Source organism: Chrysochloris asiatica, unplaced genomic scaffold (assembly GCF_000296735.1).
Source record: "Chrysochloris asiatica unplaced genomic scaffold, ChrAsi1.0 scaffold00005, whole genome shotgun sequence".
Classification (NCBI taxonomy): Eukaryota; Metazoa; Chordata; class Mammalia; order Afrosoricida; family Chrysochloridae; genus Chrysochloris; species Chrysochloris asiatica.
Genome location: NW_006408523.1, coordinates 41,074,529 through 41,095,042, shown reverse-complemented (window position 1 = coordinate 41,095,042; position 20,514 = coordinate 41,074,529). Strand labels below are relative to the sequence as shown.

Sequence of the window (20,514 nt, the reverse complement as noted above, 5' to 3'; positions counted from 1 at the left end):
CCTGCCGGGGCCTGCAGCCCGCTGAGTCCAAGGAGTCCCCCGGCCGTCCCTTCCTCCCCTGGGGGCCTAGAGCTGGGACTGGCGGTGGGTGCCGGCGGAGGAAGCGGGGGGAGCTGCAGTAGCGGCGGTTCCAGCCCCTCGTTCTCGGGCACCTATTGCCTGCCCGGCCCGGCGGCCTCACTGCTCTGCAGCCTGGCGCAGCCCCCCGAGGCGCCCTTCGTCTACTTCAAGCCGGCGGCGGGCTTCTTCGGCGCGGGCTGCGGCGGTCCGGAGCTCGGGGGCGCAGGGTCGCCGCCGGGGGGAGCCGCCGTGCAGTCCTCGCCGCTCCCTACACTACTGGACGAGGTGGAGCTGCTGGACCTCGAGAGCTTAGCCGCCTGGCGGGACGAAGACGACTACACCTGGTATTGCCGAGCTCCGCTCCTTCCCCTAAGACCCTAGCTTCGGAGGTTCCCGGGGACTATGGGCGGGGTGTCCCGAATAGTGGGGCGATCTTGTCAGCCGCCTGTGACTCCCCGCAGCTCCTGGACCTGGTGGCACTGTAGGTGCCACGCCGGGCGGCGAGCTGAAGCTTTGCACGGGGCGGAAACCTGTTTTCTAATAGCTCAGGCTAACCAGGTGGAGGATGAAGGGTGCCCTCCATCTGCCTTGTGGTCTGCTTTCTGCTGACTTTATTGGAGCCCAGGCATTGGATATCCCTTAGTATTAACTGCAAAATCTGTGCCATCTTGTTTTGCTGCACATTCCTTGTTTAATTTCCCCCCCCCCATTTTTGGTGGGAGGAGAAAGGGGATGAGTAGGGACTGGCCTCTGTCAGCGACTGTTATTATTCTCCCCTTTCAAACTAACACTGTGCTGGCTTCGCGAACTGCCCCTCCTCCCGAGCGCTTCCGAAGCTTCCTAGTGATGGATCACTCCTTAGAGAGAAATTTGTTCTTGCAACATGAGTTTTGCAATCGTATGTTTTCATTCGCTGCGTTTTCATTGATAGCTTCTCATCATTTCAGAGTCTGTCTTGCTTTTTGTGTTCTCCAATGTACCTCATTGGCTTTTCTGCCCTATCAAGTAATGGTATTAAAATGAGGATCTTTTAGAGAACCTAGTGAGCCTTTCGAAGGTACTCTGCTATCTAGGAGCCAAGGCGCTTTAGTTGATTTTAAAATTAAGCGGGAGATTGAAGAACGTGAGGTTAGAAAAACATATTAAATTGGTTATAGGAACATTTGAGGCTGGCTGTGCTTATTCGGTTTAAATTTTGTTAGCTCTTTTCATGAATGAGTACTTTTTAAGGGAATATCACTTTTTTAAAAAAATCCTGCTACGTCATAACCTAACCCAACCCAAACCAAACCAATTGCTATTCCAGTTGATAGTGACTCATAGTAACCCCTAACTAGGATTTGGAGATTGGAACTCTTTACAGTAGCAGACAGACCCATCTTTCTCCAAAGAGTTGGTGGTTTGAACCAACAACCTTAGGGATTAGTAGCCCAATGCCTAAAGCACACCACCACCAGGGCTCCTTTGTTGATGGCATAATAATCACTTAAAACTTGATTTCTTGTGGTGGGTTACTTTGTTTTTCTTAATCAATGTTGTTGCTGGTTCTGACCCATAGTGACCTTGTGTAGAACTTCCGAGGAGCGGCTGGTGAGCTTGAACCGCAACTTTGTGGTTCAAACCGACTTTGCAGTACAGTGCAATTAGCCCACAGCGCCACACCAGGACTCCAGTTGTTGTGACTGTTAAGTGCTGTCGAGTCGGTTCCAACCCATAGCGACCCTGTATAAGGTTTCCAAGGAACAACTGTAGCGCTTGAACCTCTGACCATGCGGCTCAAACAACTTTGCAGTCCACCGCATTAGCCCACAGCTCCACACCAGGACTCCAGTTGCTGTTGTTGTTGTTAAAGTACCGTGGAATCGGTTCCGACTCATAGTGAGCCTGCACAGGGTTTCCAAGACTGTAAATCTTTATGGGAGCAGAACGCCATATCTTTCTCCCGCGGAACCGCTTGTAGTTTCGAACTGCGGACCTTGAGGTTAGCAGCCTAATTCATAACCACTACGCTACCAGAGCTCCTTAAGATGTAGTCAAATATGGTCAGATATGAGGAGGCTTCAAAAAGTTCGTGGGGGGGGGGGGGAAGGACTTGAAAGATAATGGAATTCCTCCAGGAATTTTCTGAAGCCCCCTTGTAAGTAGAAGCTTCAAAAGAGGGGTAAATCAAATTTAGGTTCCTGTGAGTAAAATTAAGAGCATTCACATCTATATGACAGTGGCATGAAAAATTGTAGCCTTATATCTTTTTATTTTAGGATCTTTTATTTAGGAGCCTTTCTTTTTCCCGAAAGATGGATTTTTCTCATCTTCTATGCTTCCCTGTGGTTGCATAGCTCCAGTGGGGAGAAAGAAAGATGGAGAACCTATAGAGTTTTCTACTGGGAACCAGTGTTCCTTTCCCCTTAAATTATTTCATGTTCATTAACTAATTGGTTTGAGTTCTGAGAATTAAAATTTATGAAGCTACAATAAGCTTGTCAAAGGCATATACATCATCTTCCTTAGTACTCTACTCTTTGACAGCTGTATAGGTAACTAAGTTTTAAAAATTTAACAACTTGCCACTCTTTAGAACTTTACAGCTGTTCTTTAGAAGTTGTTACACCATTAATTTTGTAAAGCCCAGGATGTATTGTAATTGCAGGCTCAGTCTGAAGTGTGCTGGACAATACTCCTAGGTGGTTTCTTACATATCCCTAGTAACTCTAAACCCCTATGCTATTTTCAGATTGTTTTCGATTGATTTAATTCCTACTAAGACATCTATTTAAATTGTTGAAAGAGACTTTTTTGTTTTTGTTTTTGATGAGGCAATATTGGATTAATTCCATGCTTTAAACATAGTAACATGGTATTTTTCTTTATTATGATATTGTTACTATAGCTGTGTTAGCTGGTGGTAAGACACAGATATCAAGGAGTGTCAAAAGTTCGTGGAAAAATGGAATTAAAGCATGAAGGAATTTTTCTGTGAACTTTTTGAAGCTCCCTGGCCCTTTTGGCTAATATAATTTTAATCTCTTCTTCTTTTGAATAGGCTTTTACTATTTTTTATTATCTAATAAGGAGCTCTGGTAGCGTAGTGGTTACGAATCGGGCTGCGAACCTCAAGGTCAGCAGTTCGAAACTACCAGCTGTTCCGCGGGAGAAAGATGAAGCTTTCTGCTCCGGTAAAGATTTACAGCCTCGGAAACCCTATACAGGGTCGCTATGAGTCGGAACCGACTCCATGGCACATGCCAACAACAACAATGATGGGTAGTATTTTGACTCTGGTAGTGTAGTGGTTATGAATCAGGCTGCTAATCTCAGGGTCAGCAGTTCAAAACTACCAGCTGCTCCGCGGGAGAAAGATGAGGTTTTCTGCTCCCTAAAGATTTACAGCCTCAGAAACCCTGTACAGGGTCGTTATGAGTTGGAACTGAGTCCACGGCACATCACCACCACCATCACAGGGCTTAGCTAGTTATTTGTTCATCTGGGTTCAAGCAACCTAAATTGTAGCAGAATCTATTAATTTCACTTGTTAAGTATACATATGAATAGGCTTCCAAAAATTCATGAAAAAAATGAAATAAAAAGATAATGGAATTTTTCCATGAACTGTTTGAAGTCCCCCTTAAATAGGTGAATGTGTGACATCAGTGCCTTGTTGCTTTACAAATATTTCTTCAGACAAATGGTCTACTATTTATAGAGATAGTCCTCGAAGCAAACCTAGAATTAGATTTCCCAGGTGAAAAAACAAGGAGGGATGATTAATTTTAGTGTGATCATCTCTTAAGAATATTTTTAAAACATCAGTTGATTTACAGATTTTTTTTTTTTATCAAAACATTTTATACACTAAGGTATTTTTGTATTGCAATACGCTGCAAGCACGTTGATGAAAAAAAAATAATCAACAGGATTTGAGTTACTAAAGTTGAACTCACTGGTAAATGCTTACAGAGCATTCTGAAGGGCATCCATCACTGCAAACTGTACATGTCTCTGCCCTGCCTGCAGGTCTGTCTCCCTAACTGTTGAAGTGCTTTCCTTTTGAATCCTCTGGTAATGTCTGCAGGATTGCAACTTCTTATTATATCCTGCACTTACTAAGAAACAACTGGAGTAGATGTACACTTGGATTATTCTAAAAATATCTCAAAATAAAAGTTTTACATTTTCATGGTAAGAAAAAAATGAAACAGAAGTGAATATAAAGTCATAAATTCTGTCTTTTGTCACCCAAATCTCTACTGTTCTTTAGAGTTAGCTATGTTAACATTCTGCAGATTCTGCAGAACTGCCCTCTATACTTATAAATATAGGTATATACGTCAACATACACATCAAATTTTTCGCACTTTTTTCAGTTGAAGATATCTTGGACATTTTTGCTTGTTTGTGCATGTAGCCCCAGCTCTCCCTGTAATAATTGCATCATTGTTAATGTAGCAGTGTTAAGGATCAAGTTACTGTTAAGTGTATCATCTGTAGTGGTTCATGCATTTGTGGTATGATTTCATCTTACTGGGTTCAACAAAATTGATGTTTGTTAATTTATTTAGAATAGTGCTTTTTGCTAAAAGGTCATCCTCAGGAAAGAAAGGTCACAAATGTAGATTTATTATTGAACATTTTAGAAGTTCTTTCATGTGAGTTTATCTTTTCTAATAAACCTTATAGTAATGATTTATCTTTTATTAACAACCTTTACTGAAGAATTACATGTATAAGGAAAATAATACATAATGAAACGAATATTTCTTTGATGATAAAAACCAGTTCATAAAAATCAATTAGGTCTCTTAGCCCTCCCCCCCCCCAGCAAAGCAACTAATTAACCTATAAGCAGTATCTTCTATTTATAAAACAAATAAATAAAAATTTTGATCTAAGTGGAATAGTATGGTTTGCCTTGATGAAGAGCTTTAAAACAAAGCAATGAATTTATTTCTTTAAATATATATAGATTGCAGTTGAATTTAAAGTAGAAATTAAATTTGATGGTTTCAGAAACCTTAATTCCTATTAATTTTAATTATATAGTAAAACTTCACATGCTGCTTTACTGATTTCTCAATTATTTTAGTACTACTCTGGCAGTTTTTGGTAGCGTAGTGGTTACGAATCGGGCTTGCAAACCTCAGGGTCAGCAGTTCAAAACTATCAGCCACTCTGCTGGAGAAAGATGAGGCTTTCTGCTCCCGTAAAGATTTACAGCCTCGGAAACCCTGTACAGGGTTGGTATGAGCCGGAACCGACTCCACGGCACTTAACAACAACAACTCTGGCAGTTTTAGTTCTTCACAAGATCACAGGCTGGAAAATAAAGGAGAAATCTTTACTGTCAGAAGCAAATGAGAAGCTCAAAATAACAAAATCTTGCTGAACACATGGGGCATGGGTGCTTTGTCAATTTGCATTGAAAGAATGTCATGAAACTCAAACTCTTTCTTAGTGTCACTGGAATGAGAAAGCACCAAGGTGCCAGGGGGAGAAAGTCACATTGGTATGGAGTGACAGTGGGAGCTACAAGTAGTTAACTTCTTGATCGGCTGCCATTGACCTATTGCAACTCCCTTATTGTGGTTCTGTAGGAAAAGCACTGGACTGCTAGCCACAAGGTCAGCAGTTCAAACCTACTAGTTGCTCCTCAGAAACCTTCTACAGTTACTATGAGTTGGAAGTGGCTTAATTGCACTTAACAACAGCATTTCATTGTTTAGGGACCGAAGCACTGAGAGGAAATGGCTTATATAAGCTCCTCTAGGTAGTTACTGGCAGAGTGAGGACTAAATCTCAGGTTTTTTACAGGTTATTTTCAGAAATTTTCATAGCACCAAACTAGGTTGTGACCCATTAGGGAGTTATGAAATAAATTTGATGGAGTGACCTGTATTAAAAAAAAAACAACACAAAACAACAATGCAGTGGAGTCAGAAAATCAGAATGTATCACATGTTACAATAAAATATTATTGTGTTTCCCAGGATTTAAGCTTAATGTCTTTGTACATTTTGGTCAAGTTTAGAAAAACTTTAATTCATACTGTTTGAAAGCAGAATGGACAGATGGACATGCACAGCTATTTAAAGGTTGTTGAGCATTGGTGTAAGTCAGTTCTTATACATCTCAAAACAGTAAGACAACTATATTCAGAAAATGTCTAGATAAGAATATGCCAGCTAAAGAAAATACAGTCACATTGAGGAGGCATTTCTTTGACTGGAATGGCAATTAGCAGAAAATTGAGCCTATGGGTGGTACTGACAATTAATGGCTCAACTGCTGGCCATGAGGCTGGCTGTTGGTTCCATACCTTTGAAAGACAGGCCTGGACATTAGATCCCCAAAGTTCACAGCCTTAAAAACTCTGTGGAGCAACATGATGCTGCCATGACTTACAATCACACTCAATGACAACTAATGAGAACAACATATATATGGGATTTGGCAGAAAATTTAAGTTACCCACCTAGAAAGGACAGGAGAAAGGAAGGAAAAAAAAAAAAAGGTAATATGTACAAATAAGGAAAATTTGATGAACGAGATATTCCTCTTCAATATGTAATACCAGGACCATGGACAGCTGGCTAAAATCCTTGCCAACTCTTCACCAAAGCTGTTGAGCACCTTGCACTGTACATATGGCCCACCTTGCACTGTACATAAGCACCTAAATGGTGTTTGCATAATTGATTTTCAGTTAAAAGACCAGGGGCTGCTTCACCTTCTGACAATGTTAATTGAAAATGTGCAATGTTTCTAGGAGCAAGTGGAATTGACCGAAGTTGTGCCTATGTGATTTTTATGAGTAACTCTGAAATGCTGAAATAATACATTGGAAGAGAAGTTTAGATTTAACTTTGGTGGGGGAAAGCAGAAGAGAGTTTGTTAAAAGGAAGACCGTCACTCAGTGGCTGCAACAGTGGGTTCAAATACAGCAACAGTTGTGAACCTGGTGCAGTGGGCCAGACAGTGTTTCAGTTCAAGGCAACTCAGATTTTCATGAGTCAGAACCAACTGACAGCACCTAACAACGACAGCAGCAGTAACTAAAATTTAGTATTTGTATAAGCTCTGGTGTAGTGCTGCAGGATAAGCACTAGACTGCTAACTGTGAGGTTGGCTATTCTAACCCACCAGTTGTTCCTTAGAAATCCTATACAGGGTCACTATGAGTCAGAACTGACTCTGTGGCACTTAACTGAGATTTGTTTTTAACCCTAGACAACTGTAATATTTTCATTAGAGGTATTCATGGTTATTTTAGTGGTTTTTGTTAATGATTTTTGATCTCCCAGTCTTACCACATGTATTAAGTCAAAGGGTCCAGTATATGAAATATGTGGAAAGAAGAGATTCTCTGAGAAAGATTATAGTTTCTGTGATTATACTTTCTGATGTTAATAAATAAATTAGAGTGTAATACTTCAAGTAGTAGTTTTTATACTTTTTGAAAAATTTGCAAGTTTTGGATTCAAGCTTTTCAACACACTTAGTAAATATATTCAAGTTTAAAGTGTGGTTTGTAGATCATTACGAAGTTGTATTAATGATGGCAAGATTTTTGTTGTTGTTGTGTGCCGTGGAGTCTGTTCCGACTCATAGTGATCCTGTGCAGGGGTTCTGAGGCTGTAAATCTTTGCGGGAGCAGGAAGTCTCATCTTTCTCCCACAGAACAGCTGGTAGTTTCAAACTGCTGACCTTGGACCTTGAGATTAGCAGCCCGATTCATAATCACTATGCTACCAGAGCTCCTTAATGATGGTAAGATGTTGTTGTTGTTGATGAGTGCCATCAAGTCGCTTCCGACCAATAGCAACCCTGTACAGGGTTTCCAAGGAGCAGCTGGTGAGTTTGAACCACCTACCTTGCAGTTCAAACGGCTTTATAGTTTGGCGCATTAGCCCACACCGCCATACCAGGATAGGATAGAGGCAAGATAGGATAATGTTAATGTTGCTGACAATGAATAAGATAATTTTCCTGACTTTTTTTGAAGGTTCAAACCAATTAGGAGAAATGTGGCTTTTACCTTGCTGACCTTTTTTGAAGTCATAGTGTCCTCAAAAAATTTGTAGCTATCTGATTGTAGTAATTGGCTATCTTTCCTTGTCTTTTTTTTGTTTATAAATCCCTCTCTAGGACCAGCCACAGAAAGAGCAGGCTTAAAGCTATCCTGGGCATGGTAAATTGTCATGTGTGTCTTAATGCTATACAAATATATATTTGTATAGTGCTTTTTAAGTTTTATGAACACAATATACATAAATGGTTTGTAAATCATTCATAGCTAATCTGTAACAACACTTTTTACTGAAAGCAGCAGTTTTCTCTTTTCTCCTTCCTTTAAAATTTTCACATAGGCATCACTTTATGGTCTTCTGCTTGTTTCTTTCCATTACTTCTAAATCATCTTTGTATTTTTATAGCCATAGACATCTGTAGATTTATTATGGTAGGTGAAGATCTAGCTCTCTTTCCTTATCTTCAACCACTATTTGCCCTTTCCCCTTATTTCATAGTTAAAAAAAAAAATCATTTGATGTCTAAATGATCATTAAGGAGTCCCTGGTACAAATGGTTAGTGAGGTCTGCTGTTAACCAAAAGTTTGGAGGTTTGAATCACATCCAAAGACAGTCTACTTCCAAAAAATCAGCAATTGAAAATCCTATGGAATTCACATGGGTTTGCCATGAGTCAGAGTGGACTTGCTGGCAATTGCAACTGATTTTTATTATGATTATCACTGTTTTTAGCCAAATTCTGTTAATCGTATGCTGCAATTGTACTTCACTTCTCTAATAGTTAATGATGTAAATTATTTCGTTTGATTGCTTATTACTAATTATTTCCTCAGATACTCTAGTGGAGCCATAAAATTCCTTAAGATCAAGTCTGTTTGATAGTCTCTTAGATTTACCTTTTAAAATGTACTCTGTATTGCTCTCCTTTTGGAACTCTGAACCTTGTTTCATTCCTTACTGTTTGCTAGGTTAGATGCACAGCATTGTTGTCATGGGTTGTGTACTGTAAGGTGGATTCTGATTCATGCAGACTCCAGGTGACAGGGTAGAACTGCCCATAAGGTTTTCTTGGCTGTAACCTTTATGGAAGTTGATCTTTCTCCTTCAGAACTGTTGAGTAGGTTCACACTGTGAACCTTTTGATTAGCAGCTAAGTGCTTAACTATTGCACCACCAGAGCTCTGACTCACAAACCCTACATAGGGTTTCCTGTAAATCTTTATGGGAGTAGACAACCTCATCTTTTTCCCATGGAGCTGCTGATAAAGTTCAACAGCCGACCTTGCAGTTAGCAGCCCAAAGCGTCACCAGGGCGGTTAGCGTTTCACCATTATTGTTAATTGCTATTGAATCAGTTCCGATGCATGGCAACCCTTTATAGGGTTACTAAGGAGTCCTGGTGTGGCGCTTTGGGCTAATGCGTCAGACTGCAAAGTCATTTGAACTGCAAGGTTGGTGGTTCAAGCTCACCAGCTGCTGCTTGGAAACCCTATACAGGCTGGCAATGGGTCGGAATCGACTTGACAGCACTTAACAACAACAACAACAACAAGGAGCAGCTGGTGGGTTTGAGCCAGAGACCTTGTGGTTAGCAGTCTCGTCTTACACTGCAGTGCCATGCCAGGTCACCATTGTTGTTAAGTACCATTGAGTCAGTTCCCACCCATCGCGACCCTATATAGAATATCTGAGAAGTGGCTGGTGAGCTTTGTGATTCAAACCAACCCTGTAGTCCAGGGCATTAATCCTCAGTGCCACACCAGGACTCCTTTAAGGATGAGCTATTTTTATAATGCCTGCTGTTAGGTATCCTCGAGTCAGTTCCAATGTATAGTGAATCTTATATCCAACAGAATGAAACACTGCCTAAGCTTGCCATCCTCACAATTGTTGCTGTGTTTGAGCCCATTGTTACAGCCACTGCATCAGTCCATCTTGTGGGACTCTTCTCTTCCTCTGTTTTGCTGACCCTCCACTTTATCAAGCATGATGTCCTTCTCCAGGAACTGACCCCTCCTAACAACACATCCAAAGAACGAGAGACGAAGTCTCGCCATCCATGCTTTTGAGGAGCATGCTGGCTATATTTCTTCCTAGACAGACTTGTTTGGTCTTCTGGCAGTCCATGGTACTTTCAATATTCTTCCCCAACATCATGATTCAAATACTTCCATTCTTCTATGGTCTTCCTTATTCATTGTCCAACTTTCACCTGCTTATGAAGTGATTGAAAATACCATTATTTGAGTTTGTTGTTGTTTTAAGTGCCTTTGAGTCAGTTCCAACTCATAGTGACCCTGTATAGAGTTTCTGAAGAGCAGTTGGTGACCTTGTGGTTCAAACTGACCTCGCAGTCCAGTGCTTTAACCTGCAGCACCACTGGTGAACCTTAGCCTTAAACTGGCATAGGTACCTGTCATCAGATCTATTTCTAATTTGCTGTAAGTTTTTATCAGGGATATATACTACATGCTTAATCTGTGTCTATTGAGATATATATGATTTTCTCTTTCAGTTAATATGTATGGTAAATTACATTATGTTTGTTAAATCATCTTTTAATTCCTGGGATAAATCCTGCTTGGTAATGATAAATAGTGTCCTTTGCATATATTGTTACTACTCAGTTTGCTGAAATGTTATTGAGACAGTTTGTATCTATGTTCTTGAGAATATTGGTCTGCAGTTTCCTTGCAATGCCTGTGTCTGATTTTGGTTCAAGTGTTATGCTGGTCTCATGGGATTAATTGGGAAGTGTCCTTCCTCTTCAAGTTTTTCAGAAGGTTTTTCTAGAAGTTGTTGTTGTTGTTGTTAAGTGCTGTTGAGTTGATTCTGACCTATAGCGACCCTGTATAGGGTTTTTAAGGACCAGCTGGTAAGCTTGAACCACCGACCTTGCAGTTCAAACGACTTTGCAGTCTGATGCGTTAGCCCACAATGCCACAAATTATTTATTCCTTAAATGCTAGAATTCATCAGTGAGTCATTCTAGAGTTTTATTTATGATAAAGTTTTTTTATGATAAAATTTTAACTACAACTTTAGCAGATGTAGAGCTATTCTTGAGTAAGCTTATCGTTTTTCTAAGAATGTATCCATTTATCTAAGTGGTGAATTTGGTATAAAGTTACATATAATATTCACTTATAATTTAAAAAATCTGTATAATCTGTAGTAATATCACCTCTCTTATTTCAGATATTGATATATTTCTAACTCAGTTCTCTTTTGCCTTATCAAGCTGGCTAGAGGTTTATCAATTTTATTGATCATCTCAAAGAATCGTTTGGTTTTATTGATTTTTCTCTACTGCATTTTTGTTTTTCTTCTCTTATTTTTACATTGAGTTCTGCTGTGTTCTTTATTTCATTTCTCCTTGAGTTTCATTGCACTTCTGGTTTCTGAAAGTAGAAACTGGGGCAACTGATATGAGATCTTTCTTTTTTTCTCATATAAGTGTTTAGTTATTTGTGGCTGTGTTTCCTCATGTATAGTACTATAAGTTTCTCTATGATTAATGCTTTGACAGCATCTGGAAAGTGTGACGTGTTGCCTTTAAACATTTTAATTCAATTAAGAGTATTAATTTCCTTTTTAATGATGGATTCATGGGTTATTTATTTTCCAAGTCTTTGATTTTCCCAACATCTCTCTATCATTGATTTCCAATTTCATTCTAATGTGTAAGGGAACATATGTTGTGTAACTCAAATCCTTCAAAAGTTGAGAGTTGTTTGAAGCAGAATATAGTCTCTTTTCTTAGATGTTATATGTTCATTTAAGAAGAATCCTGCTGGTTTTGGGTAGAGGTTAAATTTGTGGATGGTGTTCAAATCTTCAATATCCTTTCTGATTTTCTGTCTGCTTGTTCTATCAATTATTGAGAACTCTCTCACTATAATTTTTGCTGTCCTATCAGTAGCAGCTCTGGTATTAGAATACTGAATGCTAATAACTTTAGGGCTGGTATGTCCTCATGATGGATTAGTTTCTTCGTTAGATGAAATAACCTTGTTTAGTCTGGTAACATTTCTGGTTCATATATCTTCGATGTTAGGGCAGATACTTGACATTCTTTTGATCAGTTTTAGTGCCATGTTTCTTTTCATCCTTTTACTTTTTAACCTGTATGTGCATTTATAATATAAAGTGTGTGTTGTCGGCATCATATAATTGCCTGTATATCATTTGTGGCCTTTTTAAACATGAGGACAAACTTGACTATGCCTATCGGAGTTCCCATTTCTTTTTATGAGTTAGGTCCCTATATGGTGTGGAGGTTTTACTCTTGGTAGCTAACCAAAAGGTTGGTGTTTGAGCCCACCCTGTGGTGTAATGGAAAACAGCCTTGGCAGTCTTTTTTCATAAAGAGTGGAGCCAAGGAAACTTTGTGGGGCTAATATCTACTCTGGATGTAATGCATGACTTGCCATGAGTCAGGCAAGGGTGTTGGTTTTCTTTTAAATCAGGATATCCAAAGGGCCCTGGTGGGGTAGTGCTTACGTGCTTGGATGCCAACAAAAGGTCTGTAGTTTGAACCTATTAGCCTTTCAGTGGGAGAAACATGTGGCAGTCTACTTCTATAAAGATTGATAGTTTTGGAAATCCTGTAGGGCGTTTCTGTATCCTATCGGAATCTACCCAGTGACAGTGGGTTTGGTTTTAGTTTAGGATTATATCTATGACTTGTGCCTAAACCAGTCTTTGGATAATTGGTGTAATGGAATTACCATGATTGGCTTAGCCCAGTGCATCTCAAGTGGTGATCTTCTGAGCAGCAACATCCACATCACATGGAAACCTCTTAGAACCTACTGAATTAGTAACTTAGGGGATATGGTTTAGCTAGTATATATGTATATAGTTGTACTTGTTGCTTTTAAGTGTCATTGAGTTGGTTTTAATTCATAATAATGCCGTATAGGATTTCCCAGAGTGACTGAGGGGTTTGAACCATCGATTTTGTGGTTGGTAGTCCAGTGCTTATCCTATAGTGCTACATCAACTCTCTCTATATCTGTACATCTGTACTTTTATATAAAGGAGCTCTGGTAGCATAGTGGTTATGAGTCAGGCTGCTAACCTCAAGGTCAGCAGTTCAAAACTACCATCTGTTCTGTAGGAGAAAGATGAGGCTTTCTACTCCTGTAAAGATTTACAGTCTCAAAAACCCTATTCAGGGTCCCTATGAGTCAGTGCTGACTCCACAGCATACCACCACCACCACCATACTTATATAAGTAGCCGTAGTGGTGCTATTGGTTAAGTATTAGACTACTAACTTCAAGGTTGGTAGTACAAACCCACAAGCTGCTCCACAAGAGATAGATGAAGCTTTCCGCTTCTGTAAAGATTTACAGTTTCAGAAACCCACTATAGGGTGGCTATGAGTTGGTTTGCTTTTACATTTACATAGTCTTCATATTATCGCCATCAGGTATGCCAAATCAGACCCAATGCCTCTTTTGTATGAATGATGAGCTAAGAATGCTTTTTACCTTTTTAAATAATTGGGGAAAAACCCCAAATAAGAATATTTTGTGGCATTAATTATATAAAATTCGGCTTCCAGTGTATATGAGTAAAGTTGTTTGGAACACAGCCACAGAATTATTTTATACATTTCCCATTTCTTTTTATTAGATAGGTCCCTCGACAATCTATAGCTGCTTTTCAAACTATAGTGGCTAAGATGGATAGTTACAACAGAGACTATGCGGTTCAAAGCCTAAACTATTACTTTACAGAAAGTTTGCTGACTCTTAAGTAAAAAAAGTATTGCTACAAACTCATATAAACCATTATTAAACAAAAACATCAAAATATGAATCTATTGTTTCTCAACATATCCTCCATCTATTTACTTCTGAAGTCAGTGCTTCCATCTTTCTAACCTGTGTGGTTAGAAGTTGTGTTCTTAGATTATGCTACATCAAAACAACAGTCTTGGCATCCATGAGGGACTCTAATTGTGTTTCTTTTCAATGCTTTTTGAGTTTTGGGAACAAAAAAAGTCTGAAGAGGCAAAATCAGGGCTGTAGGATGGATGGGGTAAGGTTTCTAAATGAAATTCTCACAGGACAGCTCTTGCTTATCCTCGAAGAATGAGCAGGTGCATTGTGGTAATGGGAAAAAATTCCTTGGCACTTTCTCACCAATGCAGTTTCTCACCAATGCTGTTTTCAATTTTCGTAAAACTTCTAACCATTAAGCTCCCACGATCCTCCTATGTCCTGGGAGAAAAATCTATCAAAATTACTGCTTGGGAATACCCCCAAAATAGTTGCCACAACCTTCCGAGCTGACCTTTCTGTCTTAAATTTAATTGTCCAGCCAATCCCCTAGAAAGCCACTATTTTCATTGGGTCTTGCTCTTTAAATCATTTTGGTAAGCCCAAGACTTGTCCCTGGTAACTACTCATTCCATAAAATCGTCTTCATTAGCTTTTTTTTTTGTTGTTGTTACAGACAATGCTGGAAGGTTTCACTTTTTGAGCTAGCTGATCTTCATGCATGGTTTTGGGCAGCCAATGAACTGATATTTGTTGAAAATTGACAATGTTGAACCAAGTGAGATTCCAACTTCAGTTGGGATCCCATCAATGATAATTCTATGGTCTTCTTGCTTCCATTTCTGGACTTCACTCACAGTTTCCTCATTCATTGAGATCGATGGACTTACCTATCTTGACTTATCTTTGAGATATTCTCAACCTTTCTTAAATTACTTGATCCATGCAAATATGGTTGTTTTATGTGAAGTTGTTGTTAAGTGCTGTCCAGTTGTATCCAACCCATAGTTAACCCTGTATAGGATTTCCAAAGGAGTTCTGGTAGCAAAGTGGTTACGAATCGGGCTGCTAACCTCAGGGTCAGCAGTTCAAAACTACCAGCTGTTCCACGGAAGAAAGAGGAGGCTTTCTGCTCCTGTAAAGATTTACAGCCTTGGAAACCCTTAACAGGGTCACTATGAGTCGGAACTGACTCCATGGCACATAACAACAACAACAGGGTTTCCAAGGAACAGCTAGTGAGTTTGAACTGCTAACCTTGCGGTTTTGCTGTCCTGTGCTTATCCTACAGAGCCACACCAGGACTTCAAACTTGTTGCAAAGCTTTGATGATTTGGTAAGATGGCCACTTTAGTTTTGTTAAAAATTTGATATTAACCCTGACCTCAAAACCATTTTTTCCACGGCACAAAAAGTATCCAAATTTTGAAGTTTCCCTACCAGATTAAAACAAGTGTATTAGAAATATAGAAGTGTAAAACAAACTTGCCTGCAGAGACATGTTTTGTTTGGAATAAAACTGTGTATGTATTAAGAGGAACCCTAATAACAGTACTTTTTGACTTACCCTCATATAAGAATAATTCATACCAAAGATTAATGCATTTTCCAGCCATTTTGAATAACAGGCATCTTATTTTAATAGGTGGAAATCCTGACTAGCACAATGTTGTTGTTAAGTGCCATTGAGTCGTCCGTCCGTTCCAACCCATAGTGACCCTGTATAAGGTTTCCAAGGAGTGACTGGTGAACTGGAACCCCCGACCTTGCAGTTCAAACAGCTTTGCAGTCTGGCCCATAGAAGTGTAAATAATAAAGCACAAGTTATTTAAAGAATGTATGCTAATTAGAATTTTGTTAACTTTGTTTAAAGGAGTGGTACTTTAATAAGATTTGTAATTAGAATACAATTTAGTACAACTAGGTCAATAACTAAAGCTAAGGGGAAAAGGAAGGTACTATTTTTTTTTTCCTTTTCTTTTTTAGTTAGTGGTTAGTTAATTCTCAAAATTAGTTAATTCTCAAAACCACCAAGGTTGGTGGTTCAAACCCACCAGCCACTCCTTGAAAGCCTTATACAGGGTTGCTATGAATTGGAACCTACTCAACAATAACAGACAGTCCTCAAAATAAACCTTTCTGTATAATCTTGCCAACGAACATGTTCTAAAGTGCCCCAAGATGGTCATTTGAATACTGTCTCTTAGTTACTATGTAATGCCATGCAGATGCTGAGAGTGAACTGTTCCTAAAATGTATCTTCTAAAGCTATTTATTCAACTTTAATGAGAAAGAAACACACACCACTCTTAACTGCTAACTGTAGAGTTAAGATAGGGGAAATACTTGATTATTGAAAGGTTCAAACAATCGATGTTCTATTGACGTTCCCTTGCTTTCAGACTTATTTTTATAAAAACAGCTAAGATTTGCTTTGTTTTCCATGTCACATTTATATACATTCACATAAGACTTTGCTGAAGGGAGCAATGAAAATGTTCATTTCTTGAAGTACACAGTGAGGTAGTGAGATCATCTTTTTAGAGTTAGTTCAATAAAGCCTCCTGATCTCTGACAGACCTTCTCAACGTCTTGCCCTTCTAAGAGGAGGCTTCAGAAAGTTTGGGAAAATTTCATTATTTCTAAATTCCATGTTTTTCCACAAAGCGTTTGAAGCCCCTCATATTTTGGGATACCAGTTAGTACCTGCTACTGTTGAGTCAGTTTGAATTCACAGCGTGGGAACCCTGTGTCAATGTAGAATTGCACTCCATAGGTTTTCAGTGGTGGATTTTTCAGAAGTAGATCTCAGGGACTTTCTTTCAAGGTACCTTAGATGAACTTGAACTTCCAACCTTTTGGTTAGGATCTGAGCACTTAACTGTTTGTATCTCAGGGGACCCTGGGGATATTTGCTTATTAATGATGATTTTGAGCACTTAGAAATAAACAAATGTTTGAGTCCTGTTTATACAGAAATGGCTAAATACATGTTGTTTTCTCTAGGAAAAAAAAAACAAAAAAAACAGCTCAACTTTCTACCTATATAATGCCTAAAATGTATATTTCTTTCTTTTTATTTTTTTAAGGTTATACATTAGCTCCTCAAAGACATTTGCCTCATCAGAGAAGTCCATGAGCCCTTTGCAGTGGTGTAGGCACGTCCTGGATAACCCAACTCCGGAGATGGAAGCAGCAAGACGGTCCCTGTGCTTTAGGCTGGAGCAAGGTAATTTTAAACGTACCCGTTCACATTTCCAGGTTCTTGCCACTCTCAGCTGTTTTTATTGTTGATTTCAGAACATAGACAGTCTCCTGGTAACAAATGTCTAACTTATGGGCAACTTGCCACTGCCCTTTAATGCTATGTAAATTTGCCTTCACTTTGAAATGATTGGACCAACTCCTACTCAACAGCAAATTCTTCATCACAATCACCATTATTTACTGCACTTAGAGCTTTTAAATCACTGAAAAGGCCTTTTCTTGCACCACAGTAAAGCTAAAAAAGAAAGGTATGCACCTGAACCGGCTTACCTACACATTTGACTTACAGACACATTTAGGAACAGACTTCCTTCCTAACCTGGAGACTCAGCTGCCCTGCTGCTGTTGCATGGAATTTACTTCACATGTATTACACGGGAGGGGTTCACATGTATTACAAAGAGTGTTTCTCAACATATGGTGTATTTAGTTTTGTTTGCTGTTAGTCAATTTTTTACTTGTTTAAATGTTATTAGGAAGTAGGAACACATTTTTTCTTTTTAGTCTCTAATTGCAAATGTATCAATAAGCAAATATACAGAGTTAGGTCAGTTTAAATTCCCTGTGGTTAGCAACAAGATTCTGTGGCTAAATTCTAAAGTAGAAATACAAAATTGGGTTCCAATGGGACCTGGGTACTGGCCTTACTGATTTTTGAGCTTTTTAAGTGTTTGCTTGGATGTATAATTGAAGTCTTATGCTTTATAAACTGGGAAATAATCTTACTGTATGTGATAGTAGTTAAGCTTCTTTTTGTCTCTGTAACTTGAGGTAAGAAAAAAAATTAGGACAATTATAGAAGAAAAAACACACAAAAAGGAATGAGTAGTACTCAGTTCCTTACTGTTTCAATAAAATAAACAACTTCAAGCTGTTCCTTTACCACTTGGCATCTATTTTATTATTTAAGAATGCTGTTTCTATTTCTTGAACCACTTGCACCCCAAGTCACACAATGAACAATGTATGATATTGCATGTTGTTTTTCTTAGTGTGATAAAATATATATAACAGAAATTGCCATTTAACCATTTTAAGTGTAAAATTCAATGGTGTTATTTATATTCACAATGTTGTGCAACCAACACTACTATTTATTTCCAAAATAAAGTTCAGAGTTCTGCCCACTCTATATCAAAGAATCAGAATATTTGGGGTTAGAGCCACGGGAACTGCGCTTATAGGTTTGCCAGGTGATTCTTAGGCACACTGAAGTTTGAGAAACTTGCCTATCAAGCTCTTCAAGGATAATGAATGATTATAATATTTGGACATAAGGCGAATGAAGCATGTTATTGTTAGGTGGCAGTCAAGTCAGTTCCGACTCATAGTGATCCTCTGTACAGCAGAACAAAACATTGCCCAGTGCTGCACCATCCTCATTGTCGTTGCTGTATTTCAACCCATTTTTGCAGCCACTGTATCAACCCAGCTTCTTGAAAGTCTTCCTCTTTTTCCTGAGTCTCTGTTTTCCCAAAAATGATGCCCTTCTTCAGGGACTGGTCTCTTGATAACTTGTCCAAAGTATGTGAGATAAAGTCTCACCGTCCTCACTATTAAGGAGTATTTTGAGTAAACATATTGCAAGACAGATTTGTTCCTTCTTCTGGTAATTCATGGTATTTTCACTGTTCTTCACTAACTCTGTACTTCAGATGTATCAATTCTTCTTTGCTTTTTATACTTTAAAGAGGGCTTTTGCTGCAGATTTACCTAAATCAATGTCATCTAATTTCTTGACTGTTGCTTCCTTGGGCATTGATTGTGGATCCAAGTAAAATGAAGTCCTTGACAGCTTCAATCATTTCTTCATTTATCATGATGTTACTTATTGGCCCAGTTTTGAGGAATTTTGTTTTTCTTTATGTTGAGGTGTTCTCCATACTAAAGGCTGTAATATTTGATCTTTGTCAGTAAGTGCTTCAAGTCTTCATCACTTTCAGCAAACAAGGTTGTTAATGAGCCCTCCTCCAATCCTGATGCCATGTTCTTCTTTATCTAGTCCAGCTTCTTGGGTTATTTGTAGAACACACAGATTGAATAAATATGGTGAAAGGATACAATCCAGACTCACCACTTTCCTGATTTTAAACCATTGCTCTGTTCAAACAACTACTTCTTGGCCTATGAACAAGTTCAGCCTGAGCACTATTAAGTGTTTTGGAATTCCCATTCTTCACAACGTTACCCTTGATTTGTCATGATCCACACAGTCAGATGCCTGTGCATGGTCAATAAAGCATCTTTCTGGTTTTCAGCCAAGATTCATATCACTTCAACAACAATATGGTCTACAATCTCTTCTGAATTCTGCTTGAATTTCTGGTAGTTCCTGGTGATGTATTGCTGCTGATGTGAAAGGACTGTTGGCAGCTTTCTTCCCTTGTGGAGTGAGAGGGTTCAGACACTGCCTCCTACACACCATTCATACAGCAGGGAATGTTGAAGCAAAGTCACTTACCTCATATATGTCTATTTTTCATTTTTAAAATTTGTGATCTGCCTTAATCTGATAGTATTTCTCCTCTCTTGTACACTCTTCCTTGTGGGCGTTAATCTAGTGAGGTTTAATAAGAGTAGGAGGAAACCTATTTTCAGCCCTTCAGATTGAAAAAGTATTCCAGGCATTGGGTCCTTTGTTGATGATAATTAAATAACGGTTATTAGAGATGGTGATTTAAACCTGAACTTTATTCATAATGTGTTGTTTCTAAGTGCCATGGAAACAGTTCCTACTTACAGGGACCCCGCATACGTTTCTGATTAGTGGCTGGTGGATTTGAACCACTGACGTTGTGGTAGGCAGTCAAGTACTTATCCTACAGTGCCGTACCAGGTATCTATCCATTCATAATATATTGTTGTTAAGTGCCATCGAGTCGATTCTGAGTCATAGCTCCTTTGTATATATCATCTTTCTCCTGTGTAGCAACTGGTGTTGGTTGGCTTGAACTGCCAACCTTGTGGTTTAAAGTCCAGCGTTTATCCTAGTTTGAATTCCAGTGTTTATCCTACAGACGCCCAGGAAAACCCCAATCATAACATAGTCAATTTAATTGGAATTAAATGAGAATTTCATATTTTAGAAGTTTTGAGTGATTCCTATAAAACATTTTCCTTTTGTTTAGACTTCTCTCTTGGGTGGTCACGTGTTCAAATAAATGCTATAGGAAGTATTTTCTTTGAGACTAGGGTGTTTGCCTTCATTTGAATGTAAATTGTATGAGGGCAGGGACTTTGTTTTCACTCTTTTGATCTCTGTCTCCCAAACAAAGAGCCCTAGTGCTAATGGAGCAGTCTGTAGGTAGTTAAACTCACCTGCAGCTCCAGTGGGAAAGTTTTGGTGGTCTGCTTCTGTACAGATGACAGTTTC

General features: G+C 38.9%; 1 protein-coding gene across 1 annotated transcript in view; it reads left to right on the top strand.

Moving 5' to 3' along the window:
* SLAIN1 (SLAIN motif family, member 1) overlaps window positions 1-20,514 on the top strand; it is a 73,824-nt gene that overhangs the window by 260 nt on the left and 53,050 nt on the right. The window contains exons 2-3 of the mRNA XM_006832022.1: window positions 6-404; window positions 16,964-17,103. Of these exons, the coding sequence (XP_006832085.1) occupies window positions 6-404; window positions 16,964-17,103 (539 nt within the window). The remainder of the gene's footprint in view (window positions 1-5; window positions 405-16,963; window positions 17,104-20,514) is intronic.